The 17992-nt window shown below is 50.6% G+C and overlaps 1 protein-coding gene across 1 annotated transcript in view; it reads right to left on the bottom strand.

Annotated features, from left to right (window-relative positions):
• Positions 1 to 387: 387 nt before the first annotated feature.
• Positions 388 to 17992, bottom strand: part of CCDC92B (coiled-coil domain containing 92B) — a 34779-nt gene continuing 17174 nt past the window's right edge. Inside the window, exons 3-4 of the mRNA XM_048518766.1 lie at positions 15821 to 15868; positions 388 to 3145 (exon numbers count right to left, since the gene is read on the bottom strand). Of these exons, the coding sequence (XP_048374723.1) occupies positions 2352 to 3145; positions 15821 to 15868 (842 nt within the window). The 3' untranslated portion in view covers positions 388 to 2351. The remainder of the gene's footprint in view (positions 3146 to 15820; positions 15869 to 17992) is intronic.

Below are 17992 nucleotides of genomic sequence, written 5' to 3'. Positions count from 1 at the left end.
AGTTCTACCCTGGATTCTGCCATTTGCCACAGCTGGTAAAACAGGTTATGTGCAATTCTGCTTCCTATTATGTTTTCTCTTCTTGATCTTATTTATACATACTGTCGGGCTCAGCCTGACGGTTGGGGGTGGGGGCATTTAAAAGGGAGCTGTGAGGCTTTCTTCTCTGCAGATGTGAGTTATCACTCCCACTGGGAGCCGGAAAAGGGTGGCTGCTTATCAGTGTGAAATGTTCCCAGCAGTTCTTTGCTTTGGTATAGGGGACAGTGAGCCATTTGGTTTCAGGGGGGCGGGGCGTTCGGGAGATATAGGCAAGTAGTTTGCGCTGGATTCTTTAGAATCATCTTTGCGATGTTTACCTTCGCCTCGAAATAAAGACTTTAGAGCTAATCTACAGTTTCTATTAGTTTCGGATCCGAGGTCTGACACATACACACACATAATGTTAACATTGGTGGTAAGGAAGAGAAGAATTCAGAAATGGAACATGCACACTGAGGGCCAAATTAGATGTTACACCACAGGTCAGGTTTGGTGCCCCTGTATCAGTTTTACAGACAGATGTGATATCAGGGAACAAGATAGCTCACAACTTGGCAAATAGGGACCCTGTGGCTGTTCTGGCTCAGGAAAATAGTGTCGGGGGTGCCCCCTCCCCAGCTGTGCCACGGTTCTTAGCTGAAGAAGTCCTGAAGCACTTGGGCATGTTAGCTTTCCAGTGTCACCCGTCTGTCAAACGGGTTGGGAAACCCTGACCAAGCTTGTGGAAGCCATGAAGTCTCGTCTGGCCTGGAGGCCCCTTGCTGAAGTTACACCTGCCTGGACTGAACCCTTCTCCTAAGTGCTGCCTTGAGTTCCACAACGGAAGGTGGGATTTAAAGCAATAAATACTTGGTGCCTACTAGAGTTTTGGAACATAAATTATTTAGCCCCAAGTCAACAAATGCTCCTAACATTATGAGTTGTTTCTTCTATCTCAGAAATACTTCCCAGTCCAAAGAGAGAAAGAGAAAATCAATATCCCACGTTCCCAAAATGTAGGTTTGTTCTTTCTTGGTGGAGCAGCATTCACTCAGTCATGTGACTCATTCAAAGTCCCCCCACCCCCACCCCACCGTATCCTGCAATGAGCTCTGCCCACAACAAGCTGGATCCATTTAGGTCTGCAGCTTTCCAGCTCTGGTGTGAACGCTGCATTGCCCCTCCAAAGCCACCATCCTCAGCTGCCTTTTAAGTTGGTGGCTGAAGATGCAGTGAGCTCAAATATCCACTCCCCTTTGGGGGGGGAAGGGGCTGTTTTTCAGAATACCCTGCTCTTGATGACCCCAATATATCCAGAAACTCCCAATACATCTTTTAAAAACTCCCTCCCGACACATTCAGCCTCTGTGGCAGCTTCTCCTGGGGCTGAGAGTGCTGCTCCCATGAAAAAAAAAGTTGCACACATTTGGACCAGTCAAAACACCGATTTCGGCCCCAGAGCTGCCATCTGGACATTAAAACCAAGAGTTCAAAATGTCAAGCCTGCAAGCTTGAAAGGGATGTCAGAATGTGAAATGGAAAACTCACAAAGCTGTAATCTCAAGGCACGAAAACTTGCTGTGGGTGTGAGGGGTGTGTGTGTGTGTGTGTGTATGAGTTTTCCAATTCTCCTGGCAGAATGTTGCACAACTGCGGTTCATCATTGTGACTACAAATGACACTTGCTACATTCATGTCAGCTCTGATGACAACATTCTAGGGATGCCTCTGAAACTCTTCCCATCAGAGCTTCTCCCCGATTTTGGATTTCCAAATTACTCCACTTTGTTTCCAAAGTAAAACTGATGGGTTAAATATTCTCCATTTTTAAATCCCCAAATTTTGCATGTAGCACACTGTAGTACATGTACAGTTCTTTTGCATTGTATTCTCTACATTGCTCACATATTGATAAAACACTGCAAAAAAGCAATCTTGGTTATGGTTTAAGGCTGAGTTACATTCTTTTAGAGTAATGTTCTACACACCACCAATGATGCATGTGTGCATCAGTAAAGTACCCCCACAAAAATGCCTTGATGTAATAATACAAAATTACTTTTTTTTGCACTGTTTTCCTCAAATGCGTAGCGTGCAACAAGTGCCATGGAAAGCCAGGAACAAAACACTGCAGAGAGCACAGAAATCCCAGCATTCAAACCACTGAGAGTAGCCTGATTGTGTATCTGGGAGGTCTGAGCACTTTTTCAAAACTGGGCCCTGATTTAGGAGGTCATTTGCAAAAACCTCCTGTCTGTCTCCACTGGCCACCTCTTTAGAAAAGCTGCTGCAAAACAATCGTGTCTTCCCCTCTCCCACGCCATTTTGGGTTACTCAGTGTCTTTTTCACGGTGAGGGCTGGCTCCATTTTCTTTGCACGACGGATCCCCTTTAGAAGAGGATCTAGACTTCCCGAAAGTCCTGCCCCTGGGTCCTGCTGGTTCTTGGGAAGGCTGCCGGGATGATCTTTGGTGACCTTTCCGTTGGTTTCTGGCTGGGCTGGTTGGAAGACCTTTGGGGGCAACGAGCTCACTCTGCGCAGCCCCTACTTTGGGGGAGGAGGTGGCCTTGGGCTCAGGTTTCTGATGGTGGTCTGGGGCGTGGTGCCGTTTGGTGTATAAGAACAGGGCCGGGTCAGGCATGGGCTCAGCGTCTTCAAAACTGCTGAGCTGGTCATGAAACGAAGGGTCTTTGAAGGCCCCCTTGCCGTGCGAGGACCCAGCGGCTTGCCTGCGGGAATGAGACTTCTGGGTCCGCTTTTTGGGCCTGGCCTCGCTGGCAGGCGGAGGGAGGAAGGTTCTCTCTGGAGGCCGGTCAGAAAGAGGCTTGGCGCTCGGCCGGGTCCCGCGAAGCTTCTGCTTGGTGGCGTGCAGCTGGAAGGAGAGGTAAGCGGCCGCCTCCGTCTGCTTCTGGAGCTCCGTGTTGAGGATGGTGACGCGGTGGCTTCTCCTCTTCAGCTCCTCCAGGAACTTCCTTTCTTTATTCCTCAGGCTGGAGCGCAGAGCGGCCACCAGGCTCTCCTTGTGCCGGAGCTCCTTCCGCAGCTCCAGGTTGTCCTCCTCTTGCTCCTGCAGCTGAGCATCCACCACCTTGCATTTTTCCTCCAGTTCCTGGTCAACAATTTCTAAAGACCAAAAAAACAGAAGGAGAGTTATTAAACTCCCCTCATCTGCTGAGAAGAGGAATGTCCCCTTCAACACAGAACACAGGAGGTCTGCAACACCAGCACAGGACATTTGGGCTGACTCTGTTGGGAGAGGTTGTAAATTACATGAAAATACCCTCCATTTTATCCTCACAACAACCCTGCAAGTTGGTTGGGCAGAGAGCAAGTGGCTGGCGCGGGATCACCCAGCAAGCTTCCAGGACAGAGTGGGCGAGGAGCGGAATCTTTTCTTATCAGCCCTTCCAAGCAGGTGAGCTGCCTTCTATGCTGCTAGAATTATAGCCGTTCAGAAACATATTACAGCAAGCGTTGGCCCTCTGATGTGAAACCAGGGCTGTGGCTCAGTGTGAGAGCGTCTGCATCATCTCAGATGGACTCAAGGCCAGGATCTGGGAGGTGAAGGTCTTCTCTATTTGTTGAACCTGCAGAGCTGCTGGCATCCACTTGAGAAGTGATGGTAAGAACTGGTTACAAGATCAGCTGGCTTTGTCATGGTGCACAGTGGACCTTGACACACCCCCCCCAATAATGGGGAAGCCACGGGGACCTCCCAGCTGCTGCTGGGAATGGGCTCTTTAAAACACCTCCTGCTGCTTGAAACCACTGAAGACACGGCCTGATTCACATGAAAAATCCCTACGTTGCCCCTTTCAGACCGCAGGGGAGAGTGCCTGCTGGAAGGACAGCGGGTAGAGTGCTCCCTTAAGGCTTGCAGTTGGCAGGCTCCTGGTGGGCACACTTGCCATGTTGGAAAAGGTCATGACCCACCGGGGCTGCCTTTCCTCCATCACCACCCCTTGAAGCAGCTGACAGTCTCCTGGAGAGCCTCAGAGCTAATGTGCTGTTTTGTGCCATTTGTGCCATACCTAGTGGAAGGTATGATGTGATTTTTGCTTTTGGATTTTGCTTTAAAGCTGGGAGCCCTGACTGCGTAACTCTTGTGACAGATCTGATTCAGCCCTGAGATTGTCATAGAGCAGGGGTCTTCAAACTATGGCCCTCCAGATGTTCATGGACTACGATTCCCATCAGCCCTGCCACTTGTAGTCCATGAACATCTGGAGGGCCATAGTTTGAAGACCCCTGTCATAGAGGAACAGTTCTTGTTTCTGGGGACCACACCCCTCCCAGCAGCTTTGCTGTTAAGCATTGAACTAAACCACAGCACGCTTGCAGAGCAATATCTGACCCCCACAGGATGGACGGAGAGAAGAAGACCGAGACGCATCCAGCAGTTGCTTCCAGCCACACCAGGTCTCTGAAAAGTGCTGCAGCTGTTGCAGAGTGAGCCCACCTGCCAGGCTCCAACCTGCCCAAAGTGTCTTTCCATCTTGATTCTTTCATTCAGCTCTTTCAAACCACCACCTTTGGGGGTCCATTGAAACCAGAGGCTGCTGAGGCCATTTTTCTAGCTTAAACCGAGAAGCCACCCATGTTCACATGGGGGTGCAGCCCAGTTTCATGGTGACCCCATGCTAGCACGAAGGTCCCTGCTTCGCTGCCAAGAGTTCACCAGTTTTTCTCAAGCCCTGATAGGGAGATGTTGGCACAGCTGTCAAGGGAGGCAGCAATTGCTAGGAATCATCCTTACGCTGCTGGGAGAGTGAAAGGCGTGGCCTAGGCCAGGCTGTAGGGGGGATGGTGGACTGACCCAGGGAGGGCGTGGCCTGCGAGTCAGGTGCCCTCGTGCACGGCAAGAGATGCTGACAGTGCAAGAAATGTGCTGGTTTGACTTGTTGGCCTCCCCTGAGCCACAACCCCAGTCCGGATCCATTTGGGAAATGAGGCACAGCTGAGTCACTCTTATCCACGTGCTCCTTGGCAAGGACCCCTTTGCACTCAGCCAGGGCCAGCGTGGCAGGACTCCAGGCTACATTTCCTTGTGGAAGTGATGTGGAGTTAAGATGCATGTTTTGGGAGGTTCCTACAAATCTCTCTGCATGTCTGCCTGTATTCCAGTACTTATACCCTGCTTTTCTCCTCCTCAGAGGGAGACCTAAAGCAGCTCACAGCATCACTCTCCCCTTCCCCGTTCCCCCCTCACACATCTGTGAGATCAGCAGATTGGGCAGAGGGGGGGCGGCTGGCCAAGAGGCGCCCAGCAAGTCTCCTGAGTCACGTGCAGAGTTGAGCCTGGGTCTCCCACATCCTGGTCCAGCTCTGAGCCCCACCCCCTGCAGACCTTCATGACATCACCGAGAAGAGAACGGGACCTCGATCCATCCCCACCTCCCTCACTCAAGGAATGCTCAGTTCTGTCTAAGTTGTTATGTTTGCTGCAGGTGACATCCATGTGATTTGGTTGGGCTAGACCCAGAAGCAGGGGGGCTGCCTCAGGAGTGGCTAAGAGCAGTGGCTAAGAGCAGGTGCACTCTGATCTGGAGGAACCGGGTTTGACTCCCAGTTCTGCCACTTGAGTTGTGGAGGCTTTTCTGGGGAATTCAGATTAGCCTGGGCACTCCCACACATGCCAGCTGGGTGATCTTGGGCTAGTCACAGCTTCTCGGAGCTCTCTCAGCCCCACCCACCTCACAGGGTGTTTGTTGTGAGGGGGGAAGGGCAGGGAGATTGTCAGCCCCTTTGAGTCTCCTGCAGGAGAGAAAGGGGGGATATAAATCCAAACTCTTCTTCCTCTTCTTCAGTGGGTGAGCCCCCAGCAGACTCGCCAGCCCACCCAGATCAGCACTGGGGCTGGGGCTGGGGGTGTAACTGCCAGCTGGCAACCTCATTGCAGGCTCCTCAGCCCAAATCAGAACCTACTCAGGGGCTTACAGGCCCACCAGCCAGGCCCCCCTACCCCTGCTCCCAATCTGACCTGGGGGTCTGCCTCAGCTCGTGGCCCAGAAAAGCCCTCTCAAGGGGCTGGGCCTGACCCTTGGCCGAAGGCTACCCAGCCTGGTTGGGGGAGGGGGTTTCCTGTCACTTCTCTGAGCAGCAGCAGGAGAAAATGAACAAGCCATGGCCTTTGGCCTGACAAGATGACACTTTCCCCTGGAAGTGACATCAGTCCCCTCTAAGAATCTCAGGAACCTCTATGGTAAAACAAATGAAGTTTCTACCACTTTGTACAAAGCACTGCCCCTGCCACCAGCAGCCCCTCCCCTCCCCCTCCCCTCCCCCTGCCCCTGGCCCTTCGTCTCCCACACCGTATCTGGCAACCCCAGCTCTGCCTTCCTTCCTCCGGCCATTTCTCTCTGGCTCCCAGAATACTGAACGGGCAGCGCCCTGTGCAGTGTGTCGTTTTTCATTGCCGTCTATCAGGAGATGTGTAGTTTTTCAGGGTGCCTCACGAGAGACTCCAGGAATCCTAGAAAATGTGCCCCCCCCCCAGGCGCCTGGAGGATGTGAGTTCTGAGCCATGAACAGCTGGTGCTGAAATAAACTTCATCAGTCTATAAAGTGCCCCCAGACTTCTGCAACCGGTGAGCCGAGTGACCCTTCTGGGATTCTTGCTGACCGAGAAGCTCAACGGCCCTTCTGAGCCAGAGCGTAATTGGGGTGGCCACAGAAACAGAACTCCGCTCATAAGGCAGCCAACTGTCATCAGCTTCAGAAATGTATACTTGCCGGTGCCATTTGCTCACTTCTCACAGCACGTGCGGGGTGCGGGGGGGGGGGGGGGAGGGGATCTTGCTGAAGCACCTTCCTTCCCTGTCTCTGCTCAAATGAGCAGTGGGAAAAACAGCAAGGGAAAAAGGAAGTTGTCACTTCCAGATATAACACAGGCATTCCGACAGTTTGCTATGCTTTTACCATGGAATAGATACTGCCAAAATTCTAGAGAATCTGTGATGTCAGTTCTGGGATGTAGATAGAAATGACGCTGACATTCTCCTTTCCCTGATGCCCTGCTCCCCAAAGTCTCCAGAAGTTTTTTAGGCATGCACTTGTCAACCCCATGTGTACCCCAAAAAGAACTTGGGTCACCCCCCCCCACCCCACTGTCTCATGGGGCTTCCTCCTTAGCAAGAAGAAAATGGAAGATGAAGCAAGGCACACTTCTATTCCCTGCCCTCCATTCCAGCGGAAGAGAGAGCTCTTCCACCTGCGGTCTGAGAGCTCTGCATTCTTAAGGGGATGAGCACCTGCCCGTCTCAGTAGCTCAAGAAGACAACACGCGGGTCAGGCAGGCGGTGGCTCAGCGGTCGAGCACACGTGTTGCATGCAGGAGGTGACTCATTTCCAGATAAAAGACCATAGTAGACAAGGTTGCCAACCTCAAGGTGGGGCCTGGAGTTCTTTTGGAATAACCACTGGCTTCCAAAGGACAGCGCTGATTGCCCAGGAGAAAATTAGGACTACAGAAGGTGGACTCTACAGCAGCGATGTCAAACATGCGGTTGAGGCGAGGCAGCCGCTCTCCCCACTGCTGATCTGGCCTAGTGAGCCGAACACAGCGGCCTTGCCACTTGCAGCAGCCACCCCTCCCACTGCCAACCTAACCTGGTGAGCCATTCCCCAGTGCCAATCTGGACTAGGGAGCATGCTGTGACCTTGCCCCCCTCATGACCATCTGGGCTGGTGAGACTTCTGGGGGCTCCCCAGCTGAGGCAGCCTGCCCACGCGCCCCCACCCCCCGGGCCCAGCCTGACCAAGTCACATTGATGTCATATTTGGCCCTCACAACAAATGACCTGCAGCATATCACAGAGTCTAGAAGAAACACAAGGCCTAGAGTGGCTACAGAGGGTGGATGTCCTTGGGTTTCTGTTTCTCCTGTGGAAGTGATGTCCCTGCTGAGTTCCCTCCCCTCATCAGGAGTCTCCAAGATGGAGTTGGCGACTCTAGCCTTAGATGGCATGGAAAACCCGGACCGGAGATCCCAGACTTCTGCAGCAAATCAGATGACTCATCGGGATGGGCCCACGCTCTACACCAGGATTAGGCAGTACAGAGGGGGTCTGTTGGTTTTTCACTGGAGGAAAGAAGCCTGCACATGCTCTAGGATACTCTTGAGTGCCTCTCCATGTCCCTGGAATACAAAAACAATTGAGCTATGGGGAAGTCCTGCTCCAAGAGTGTAAAAGGTGTAGCTTGGCAAGCCAGGCTGGATCCGATGCACGGGCGAGGCTCTTCGGCATGTTGAGGGTGTGGCTGGAGGATGGGACGGCTGCTGCTTTGGAATCTGTCCCTTGCTTTGTTGGGACCGCCTTCTGTCAGCCTTCGAGTTCCTGCTAATGACCCTCCAAGCCTCAAACTGCTTTCCTGCACTGGTGGCCCCACCTGAGCCCAGAGGCAACGGGGCGGGGGGTGGGGACTGAGCCACTCTGAGCTCATCCACCTCCCCAAGACACAGGATCTGTTGCTGGTGATAAAGATCACATGATGCACTGGGGGGGGGGTGCGAGTTCCCTTTCCTGTTTATCCACCCCTCTTGCTATTGGTGTAAGCTTCACCAGCCCTTAGCTCTGGTATGTTCATAGTCCCTGTGATGCAAAGCAGAGATCCTAGCCATGTGCAGAGTGCCTTCTCCCACCCCAGAAAAACCACGGTCACTACCATCTTCTCTCTTCCAGATATAACCTTGGGGTGGGGTGGGGGGTGGCGTACAAAAGGGGCTGACTCATCATTGAGAATGTATGTCAACAGGTCAACTGACCCTCCACACTCAGAGGTAGTATATATGAGGTGTTAAGCTCATGGCATGACCAAGGGCCTATTGCTCACTCTCGGACTGGCTTGAAAGAATTATTTTGAGCACAAAATGGAGGGAAGAAGTACCGTGTTTCCTTAAAATAAGACAGTGTCTTATATTAATTTTTGCTCCCAAAGATGCGCTATGGCTTATTTTCAGGGGATGTCTTATTTTTCTGTGTTCTGTTCGTTGGGCATGCTTCCAAACAAAAACTTTGCTACGTCTTACTTTCGGGGGATGCCTTATATTTCACACTTCAGCAAAATCTCTACTACATCTTATTTTCCGGGGATGTCTTATATTTGGGGAAACAGGGTATGTGGCTTCTCCGAGCTCTCTGGAGGAAGAGGAAGACAGTACTGGTGGGCCAGTCAGTCAGGGGGTCCTGCCTAAAGAGTCTCACCAAAATGCGAGCTGATGTGGTACAGTGAAAGAAAAGATACCTGTCAACAGCAGGTCGTGGCATTTGTTACCTCCAGATCTGCAGTGTGGATTATTATTGTTCTGTCAATGATGCTTTGCAGGGTACGAGAAGGAAGCTCCTCACCCTAGGAATTTAGAATTCAACATCTGACCCATGGAAGACATAAAAGAGAGCAGAGGGGAGCACCCCCCATGTAGGGCTCATTTAGGATCAGGGCCACAGTGCATGTGGAGACAAGGCTTCAGTCTTCCTCCCTGCACCATTTTCTCAGACTGAAACAGGTTGGGGGGTGGGGGGGACGATACTTCAGGGGGCCAACCTGAGGTCTGAAAATTGTGTCAGAAGTGACATGGCTCTATCCTAGGTGACAAATGAACACACCCTCTGTCTTGCAGGCACAGCGCCCAGGCCTGTCCCATCTTGCCTGCATTCTGCTTCCAAGCCATCCTGGCATACGGTACCTGGCTGGGATTAAGAAAGATCTTGGCCTGCCCCGGTTCTGGACTTGGCAGTGGCTGAGGAAGGGCTGGGAGGCGGCTGCTCAGAGGGCTCCGCAGCCACTCACGGAGCGCCCTCTGCTGGACTCCTCGCTATACAGGCTGGGCAGGGTCAGGAGCCGGCTCGCCTGCCTGGCCTGTCAACCTGCAGAAGCCCAGGGAATGGGGGAGAATACGGGGGCCCCACTTTCGGAAGTCTCCAGGTGTTTCTGAAAGGGATGTCAGTCCCCTGGACTGCAGGAGAGGATTGGTCTCCCTTCCCCTGCAAGGGACATCGGGCTGTTTGCGTGATACTTATTCTTCTCCTGCCACTGCTTCAGGCCCCCAGTTCAGCCGCCCTCTGCCGCACGGAGCGGTCGTGGGAGAATTGCTTTTTAAATGCAGCCTGTTGTTTTTACCAGAAATTCTTATTCAAATTACGACAAAGGGTAGCTCTTGGAATCACCTTCTATGGTAAACCGAGAGCCACCTTTTTTCACTTCCCTAAGAATTTCCAGTAACTACATGAGGCTGTATTTTTTTAATCCCATGATACTGCACCTCCCCAGCTCTCCTGCTAGTTGCCAGACATTGCCTAACAATGTCAATGCCTCCCTCAATGCCCAAGGGGAGAAGTGCTTGGCAGCAGTGGAGAAAACATCCAAGAAGAGCCCTGCTGGGTCCAACCAACGCTCCATCCAGTCTTTCGAGGCAGATTTCCACATCTTCAGGGGACGAGCAGTTGAAAGCAGGGCCCGTTTTGAGCCAACAGCCAGAAAGGAAAGGGCTGTGTGATCCCCTCCCACTCGTTGCAGCTCTTTACTTGAGGCCAAGCGATCACAGGAGGTTTTGCACTATGACGGAAAGCCTCGCGGGGCGGGGAACAGGACAAAGCTGGACACGTCTCTCCAACCTGGTCCATTCACTGATATAAACTTCAGTGGAGCTGCAGAGCGAAATGCCTGCACACCAGAACCAGCACACCACAACACGTGGATCGAGGTCCACTAAAGCTCTGGACAGGATCACAGGCTACAAAGTCCTTTGGCTGGCTGATGGGTGTGGTGGGGCAGGGAGGGGAGGGGAGGGGAGGGGAGGGGAGGGGAGGGGTGGGGCGGGGCGGGGCGGGGCAGGGCAGGGGTGGGTATGGCTCAATTCTCAAGCATATAGTCCCATAGACATGCAAACAGAATGCCTGCCCCAACACATCTAGGCTGGCCTGGGCCGCTGGCTCAATTATTAGCATTAAACCTAAGACCTAGTTTTGGGGAAGTAGCGTAGGTAACCCTGTTAAGCTCTGTTAAACCCCACTGATTTTCATGCAAAGAACTAAAGCACAATCCCTTAGCTGGGAGTAAGCTCGATTGCTGGCAATGGGGCTTGCTTCTGAGTAAACCCTCCTAGGGTCGTGATTCACCCATTGGAACAGTTGCTACTAAAAATGATAACCCAGGATTTTCATCTCTTTCCAGCCTTGGGACGGATACAGAGACCACCCCTGTCAAAAGGGAGGGGGAGGGGTCTATTGCATTTGACTTTTCACAAGGAAGCAGGTTGACATCTTGGTGTCATGAGCCAGTTCCTGAGTGACGAGGACTCTGATGTAGCACCTGGAGGCACCACGGATCCCGAGCTGGCTCCTCATGAGGAGATGCAGGCAACAGAATCAGCTCCAAGCCCTTCCCTGCAAGCTGAGGCAGAGCCTGATGCCCTTGCAGCTGGGAGAGCCATCAGTAAATTCGGAGGGGCTGAGTTATGAGTCAGCTGCGAGAAGGAGACAAAGACGGAGGCTGCAGCTGCACAGTACAAGGAGAAGTGCTCGTCGGACTGTTCGGTGTGGCACAGGGCTCTGTGTGCTAGAAGCCCCTGCTCCCGAAGAGGGCGAAGTCTCTGCAGGCGCCTGGCCCACCAGCAGGGCTTCTTAGGAACATAAGAACATAAGAACGAGCCAGCTGGATCAGACCAAAGTCCATCTAGTCCAGCTCTCTGCTACTCGCAGTGGCCCACCAGGTGCCTTGGGGAGCTCACATGTAGGATGTGAATGCAATGGCCTTCTGCGGCTGTTGCTCCCGATCACCTGGTCTGTTAAGGCATTTGCAATCTGAGATCAAGGAGGATCAAGATTGGGAGCCATAAATCGACTTCTCCTCCATAAATCTGTCCAAGCCCCTTTTAAAGCTATCCAGGTTAGTGGCCATCACCACAGCCTGTGGCAGCATATTCCAAACACCAATCACACGTTGCGTGAAGAAGTGTTTCCTTTTATTAGTCCTAATTCTTCCCCCCAGCATTTTCAATGTATGCCCCCTGGTTCTAGTATTGTGAGAAAGAGAGAAAAATGTCTCTCTGTCAACATTTTCTACCCCATGCATAATTTTGTAGACTTCAATCATATCCCCCCTCAGCCGCCTCCTCTCCAAACTAAAGAGTCCCAAACGCTGCAGCCTCTCCTCATAGGGAAGGTGCTCCAGTCCCTCAATCATCCTTGTTGCCCTTCTCTGCACTTTTTCTATCTCCTCAATATCCTTTTTGAGATGCGGCAACCAGAACTGGACACAGTACTCCAAGTGCGGTTGCACCACTGCTTTATATAAGGGCATGACAATCTTTGCAGTTTTATTATCAATTCCTTTCCTAATTATCCCCAGCATAGAGTTTGCCTTTTTCACAGCTGCCATGCATTGAGTTGACATTCCCATGGAACTATCAACTAAGACGCCCAAATCCCTTTCCTGGTCTGTGACTGATAGCACTGACCCCTGTAGCGTGTACGTGAAGTTTGGATTTTTTGCCCCTATGTGCATCACTTTACATTTAGCTACATTGAACTGCATTTGCCATTTCTTAGCCCACTCACCTAATTTATCAAGATCCGCTTGGAGCTCTTCGCAATCCTTTGTGGTTCTCACCACCCTACATAATTTGGTATCATCTGCAAACTTGGCCACCACGCTACCCACCCCTACTTCCAGGTCATTTATGAATAGGTTAAAGAGCACTGGTCCCAAAACAGATCCTTGGGGGACACCACTCCCGACATCTCTCCATTGTGAGAACTTCCCATTTACACCCACTCTTTGTTTCCTGTTTCTCAACCAGTTTTTAATCCATAGGAGGACTTCCCCTCTTATTCCTTCATTGCTGAGTTTTCTCAACAGTCTCTGGTGAGGAACTTTGTCAAAAGCCTTTTGGAAATCCAAGTAGACAATGTCCACCGGTTCACCCCTGTCCACATGCCTGTTTACACCCTCAAAGAACTCTAGTAAGTTTGTAAGACAGGATTTGCCTCTGCAAAAGCCATGCTGACTCTTTCTCAGCAGGTCTTGCTTTTCTACATGTTTTATAATTTTATCTTTAATGATAGATTCTACTAATTTACCAGGAACAGATGTCAAACTGACTGGCCTGTAATTTCCCGGGTCCCCACTAGATCCTTTCTTAAAGATTGGTGTGACATTGGCCATCTTCCAGTCTTCAGGGATGGAGCCTGATTTCAGGGATAAGTTGCATATTAAAGTGAGAAGATCAGCAATTTCATGCTTGAGCTCTTTAAGAACTCTTGGGTGAATGCAATCTGGGCCAGGGGATTTGGTAACATTTAGTTTATCAATGGCTGCCAGAACTTCTTCCTTGTCTACCACTATCTTTGCTAGTTCCTCGGATTCGCCTCCTAAGAAGCTTGGTTCAGGTGCAGGAATGTTCCTCACCTCCTCTTGGGTGAAGACAGATGCAAAGAATTCATTCAGCTTCTCTGCAATCTCCCTGCCATCTTTTAGCACACCCTTTGTTCCTTTGTCATCTAAGGGGCCTACCGCTTCCCTTGCTGGCTTCCTGCTTTTGATTTCAAGTTTGTTTGTTGCTGGTCTTGATGTTGCTGGTCTTGATGTTCGCAGCCATGCGTTCCTCATAATCCTTTTTTGCCTCCCTCACAGCTAACTTGCTTCTCTTTTGCCACCATTTGTGTTCCCTCTCATATTCTTCATCAGCCAAACTGGACTTCCATTTTCTAAAAGACATTTTCTTTTTTCTGATAATTTCCTCAACCTCTCTTGTTAACCATGGTGGCTTTCTTTTGGACTGGGTGCTGCCTTTTCTAACCTGTGGAACACATTCCAGCTGAGCTTTTATTACTGTGTTTTCAAATAACCTCCAAGCATCCTGGACAGTTTTGACTCTCTTGATTTTCCCTTTCAGCTTCCTGCGCACTATCCCCCTCATCTTTGAGAAATTTCCCTTTCTGAAGGCGAATGTAACTACATTAGTAGTTGCCACTTGTTCGCATGGTGAGATACTGAATCTGACAGCATTGTGGTCGCTGTTCCCTATCGGCTCAACAACACTGACTTCCTGCACCAGGTCCTGGGTCCCACATAGAATTAGATCTAGGATCACCTCTCCCCTGGTTGGTTCCACAACCATCTGCTCTAAGCCACAGTCATTTAGCATATCCAGGAATGCTCTCTCCTTACTATGACCTGAACATGCATTTTTCCAGTTTATATGGGAATAGTTAAAATCACCCATTACCACTACATTTTTGTTTTTGTTGGCCCCTCTAATTTCTTTTTCCATCTCAGAATCCTCTTGTGCACTTTGGTCTGGGGGACGATAATATATTCCTAATATTAAACTGTCCTTCACACCTGGTATTGATATCCACAGTGATTCTGTAGGGGAACCAGCTCCCCTTGCATTGTCTATTTTATGTGATACTATGCTCTCTTTGATGTAAAGGGCAACTCCACCCCCAATGCGCCCTGTCCTATCCTTCCTATAGAGCCTGTAGCCTGGTATAACAGCATCCCACTGGTTCTCCTCATTCCACCATGTCTCTGTAATGCCCACTATATCAAAGTCCTCCTTCAAAACTCTGTACTCTAGCTCCCCCATTTTAGGTTGAAGGCTTCTACTATTAGCATAGAGACACCTGTATACCCTGTCTCTGTCCTTAACCTGGGATTTATGTGCTTTACCCTCAAGTCTTTTGTAGACACTATCCCTTGTCACATGCACATTGCTATGTTCCTCGCTTGTATGTGGTTGATTTAGAAAAACCTCCCTCTCTGTCTGCATCCCCATGGACTCTGTATTCCGAACCGAAGTCACCTCAGCTCCTGTCAGCTTTCCCCCAGTGATCAGTTTAAGTCTTACTTAAGCTTGTCCTGGGCCTGGCTCAGCCTGGGTGGAACAAGTGTGATTTCTGGAGAAGTACAGTGTGCCTGGGCCAATGCTGGCCAGGGCACGGGGGGCTGGCCGGCCGCATGTGCCTGCTGGGGGTCACCGCCCACAGCGACACGGAGCCTGACAGGCTTGGCGGAGGTGCCAGTAAGTGAGTGAGCAAGCCAGCGAGGGTGCTTTCCAGCAGTTGCCCCTCAGCTTCTTGGCATCAGGCTAGGTGCAGCCAGCCAGCGGCGAAGTGTGGAGGGGTCACCATCACCACTGCTGGCCTGCGGCTGATGCTGAGCACCGTGAGTCAGGTTGCTTGGCTGGGGCTTCATTGTGGCCAGAGGGGATTGAGGGGGAGCACCAGCTTGGACCTCCCAGCCGGAATCATGTGTGTGTGTGGGGGGGCCCTCCCTGGAAAGCAGCTCCCCAGAGCATTTTGTCGTGCTCCCTCACCGGGGCCAGGATGCCTTGCGAGAGCTCCTTTCCCTTGGCACTCCTATTTGCAAGACCCCTGGAGGTGTGTGGGGAGGTCTACTCAGGAGCAAGGGGTGCTGTATGCAAGGGGCGCTTGACTCCCTCCATGCCAGGGCTGGAGGGAGCTGTTGGGCGCCATGCTGCAGGAGAAGCTGAGTGCAAGGAGCTGCTCGACGCCCAGTGCCCCCCACACAGCGTGCGCCCGGGGACATGTGCACCAACATGTCGCTCTGGCAGGTACACATCTGCTAAGAAGTCTTCATGTTGGTAAGATCATAAAGAGGGAAGCTCCAAACCCTTGAAACAAAACAATGGATGATACTTGTAATGCCAAGTATTAGCGGCTTATTCTATTTTTCCATCATTCGAGGTATGGAAGAATTAGGGTCAGGTGACTGGTTTTATTGCGGATGTGAAACTTCTCTCGACTGTTATTTCACAGAGAAACTGCACCTTACCTTGATGGCTGATTTCCAGCTCCTTTGTTTCGAGGTCATGAGTCAACTCTAGACAAAAAGAGAAAGCACATCATCAGCCACGGGCAGAGATGGCCACCATGAGACAGATAAAAATGCACAGAAAAAATGGACAAAGAACTTTTTATTCCACTCCCATAATTCAAGAACTTTGGGTGCCCCATGAAAATGACAGACAGCAGATTGAGGGCGGACCAAAGGACGTTCTTCTCCACATAATTCACTTATGAAGCTCACTACCACAGGATCCTTGATCCGATCCTCTGGCACACACCCGGCCTTAACATGCAGCTGCCAGGCGAAAGGCTGGGGTCCCAGCTGAGATCTTCCCTGCCCTGCCACTGTCTGAAAGACTGATGGGGGAGCCATGTTATGTTTTAATGGGAGATCATCCCATTAAAGCATAACATGGCACGGCCCAGGGCAATGTTTCATTTGCTATTGGAGGTGTCACCTAGAAGAAAGGGTACCTGGAAGGCAGAAAAGACCAGTGGTCTGACTCGGCCTTCACCACTTCCCTCTGCTCATGTTGGTTTGCGTAGATCTTTCTCTCTTATCTCATTTTAACTCCTAGGGCTTCTTTTGGATCACTTTCCTTTTCTTCTGTGAAATTTCCAGTCCAACCCTGCAAGTGCAAACACTGGAGCATTCTCTCTGCAGAAGCTTATGTAATGTGCTCAGTTCATCATAAATAAATGCGATCAATAGATTGCATAATACTATTTTATGTATTTAAAACATTTGGGTGCCACCTTTCCACTCAGCTTAGGGCCTGCAAGGCAGCAAACTATCAAAAGCATTAAGACAACTTTACAAATACACCTATGTAAAACAATTGAGCAAAACACATAAACAAATTATATTCGTTTCTTGATATTTCTTTAAAAGCAAGATACATTCTCTTTAACTGCCTGCAGCCAGGATAGCTCCAAGACTGCCTTCTCCCATATATGAGCTCACTTGGAATTAAGATTTTTTTAAAATATGAATGTGACTCAGAGAGGAAAAAGTTGCTACTAAAAATGATAACCCAGGATTTTCATCTCTTTCCAGCCTTGGGACGGATATAGAAACCACCCCTGTCAAAAGGGGGTGGGGGGAGATCTATTGCATTTGACTTTTCACAAGGAAGCAGGTTGACATCTTGGTGTCATGAGCCAGTTCCTGAGTGACGAGGACTCTGATGTAGCACCTGGAGGCACCACGGATCCCGAGCTGGCTCCTCATGAGGAGATGCAGGCAACAGAATCAGCTCCAAGCCCTTCCCTGCAAGCTGAGGCAGAGCCTGATGCCCTTGCAGCTGGGAGAGCCATCAGTAAATTCGGAGGGGCTGAGTTATGAGTCAGCTGCGAGAAGGAGACAAAGACGGAGGCTGCAGCTTGCACAGGCTGGAAGTGCTTTCGTGTCAGGACTGTTGATTGTGGCACAGGGCTGTGCTAGAAGCCCTGCTCCCAGAGAGAGTGAGAAGTCTCTACCCGCCTGGCCCACCAGCAGGGCTTCTTGCTTAAGCTTGTCCTGGGCCTGGCTCAGCCTGGGTGGAACAAGTGTGATTTCTGGAGAAGTACAGTGTGCCTGGGCCAATGTTTCTGATATGTGTCTTGATCCCTGGACATCCTGACTTCTGCCTACAGATGTTACCTGCCCGACCTCTGCACTGTTGGTCCTGTGTCATTTTGCACCACCTGCCCAGGCACCTGAGCTGCTTAACCTGTGCAACTACTTCCTGGCACCCTCAATCACCTGCTAGTCTGTCATGCCTAGACTCAAACAGCACACTTAAAATCACACTTTGCTCAAGTTTTACGCAATAGCCTCAGTTCAGTCATTTGAGCTTCAGGCTTCAGAACTTAGACTTGATTTGATTTAGAACATACTTATTTGTCTTTTAGACAGTCTGCGGTATCCATAAAACTCTGCTCCAATACCATATGTCTAAGGACGTGGTGGTGAGCCTATGGCACTCCAGATGATCATGGACTACAACCAATTGGCCATGCTGGCATGGGCTGATGGGAATTGTAGCCCATGAACATCTGGAGTGCCATAGGCTCACCACCACTGGTCTAAGGAATCAACTTTCTTTCTGTAACCTTTTTTACATCTATACACAAATAAGGGAAATAACATGTCTTTTAAATCTATACATAAATAAGG

The sequence above is a fragment of the Sphaerodactylus townsendi genome, linkage group LG16 (assembly GCF_021028975.2).
Source record: "Sphaerodactylus townsendi isolate TG3544 linkage group LG16, MPM_Stown_v2.3, whole genome shotgun sequence".
NCBI classification, from domain to species: domain Eukaryota; kingdom Metazoa; phylum Chordata; class Lepidosauria; order Squamata; family Sphaerodactylidae; genus Sphaerodactylus; species Sphaerodactylus townsendi.
This window is presented reverse-complemented; position numbering and strand designations above follow the sequence as displayed.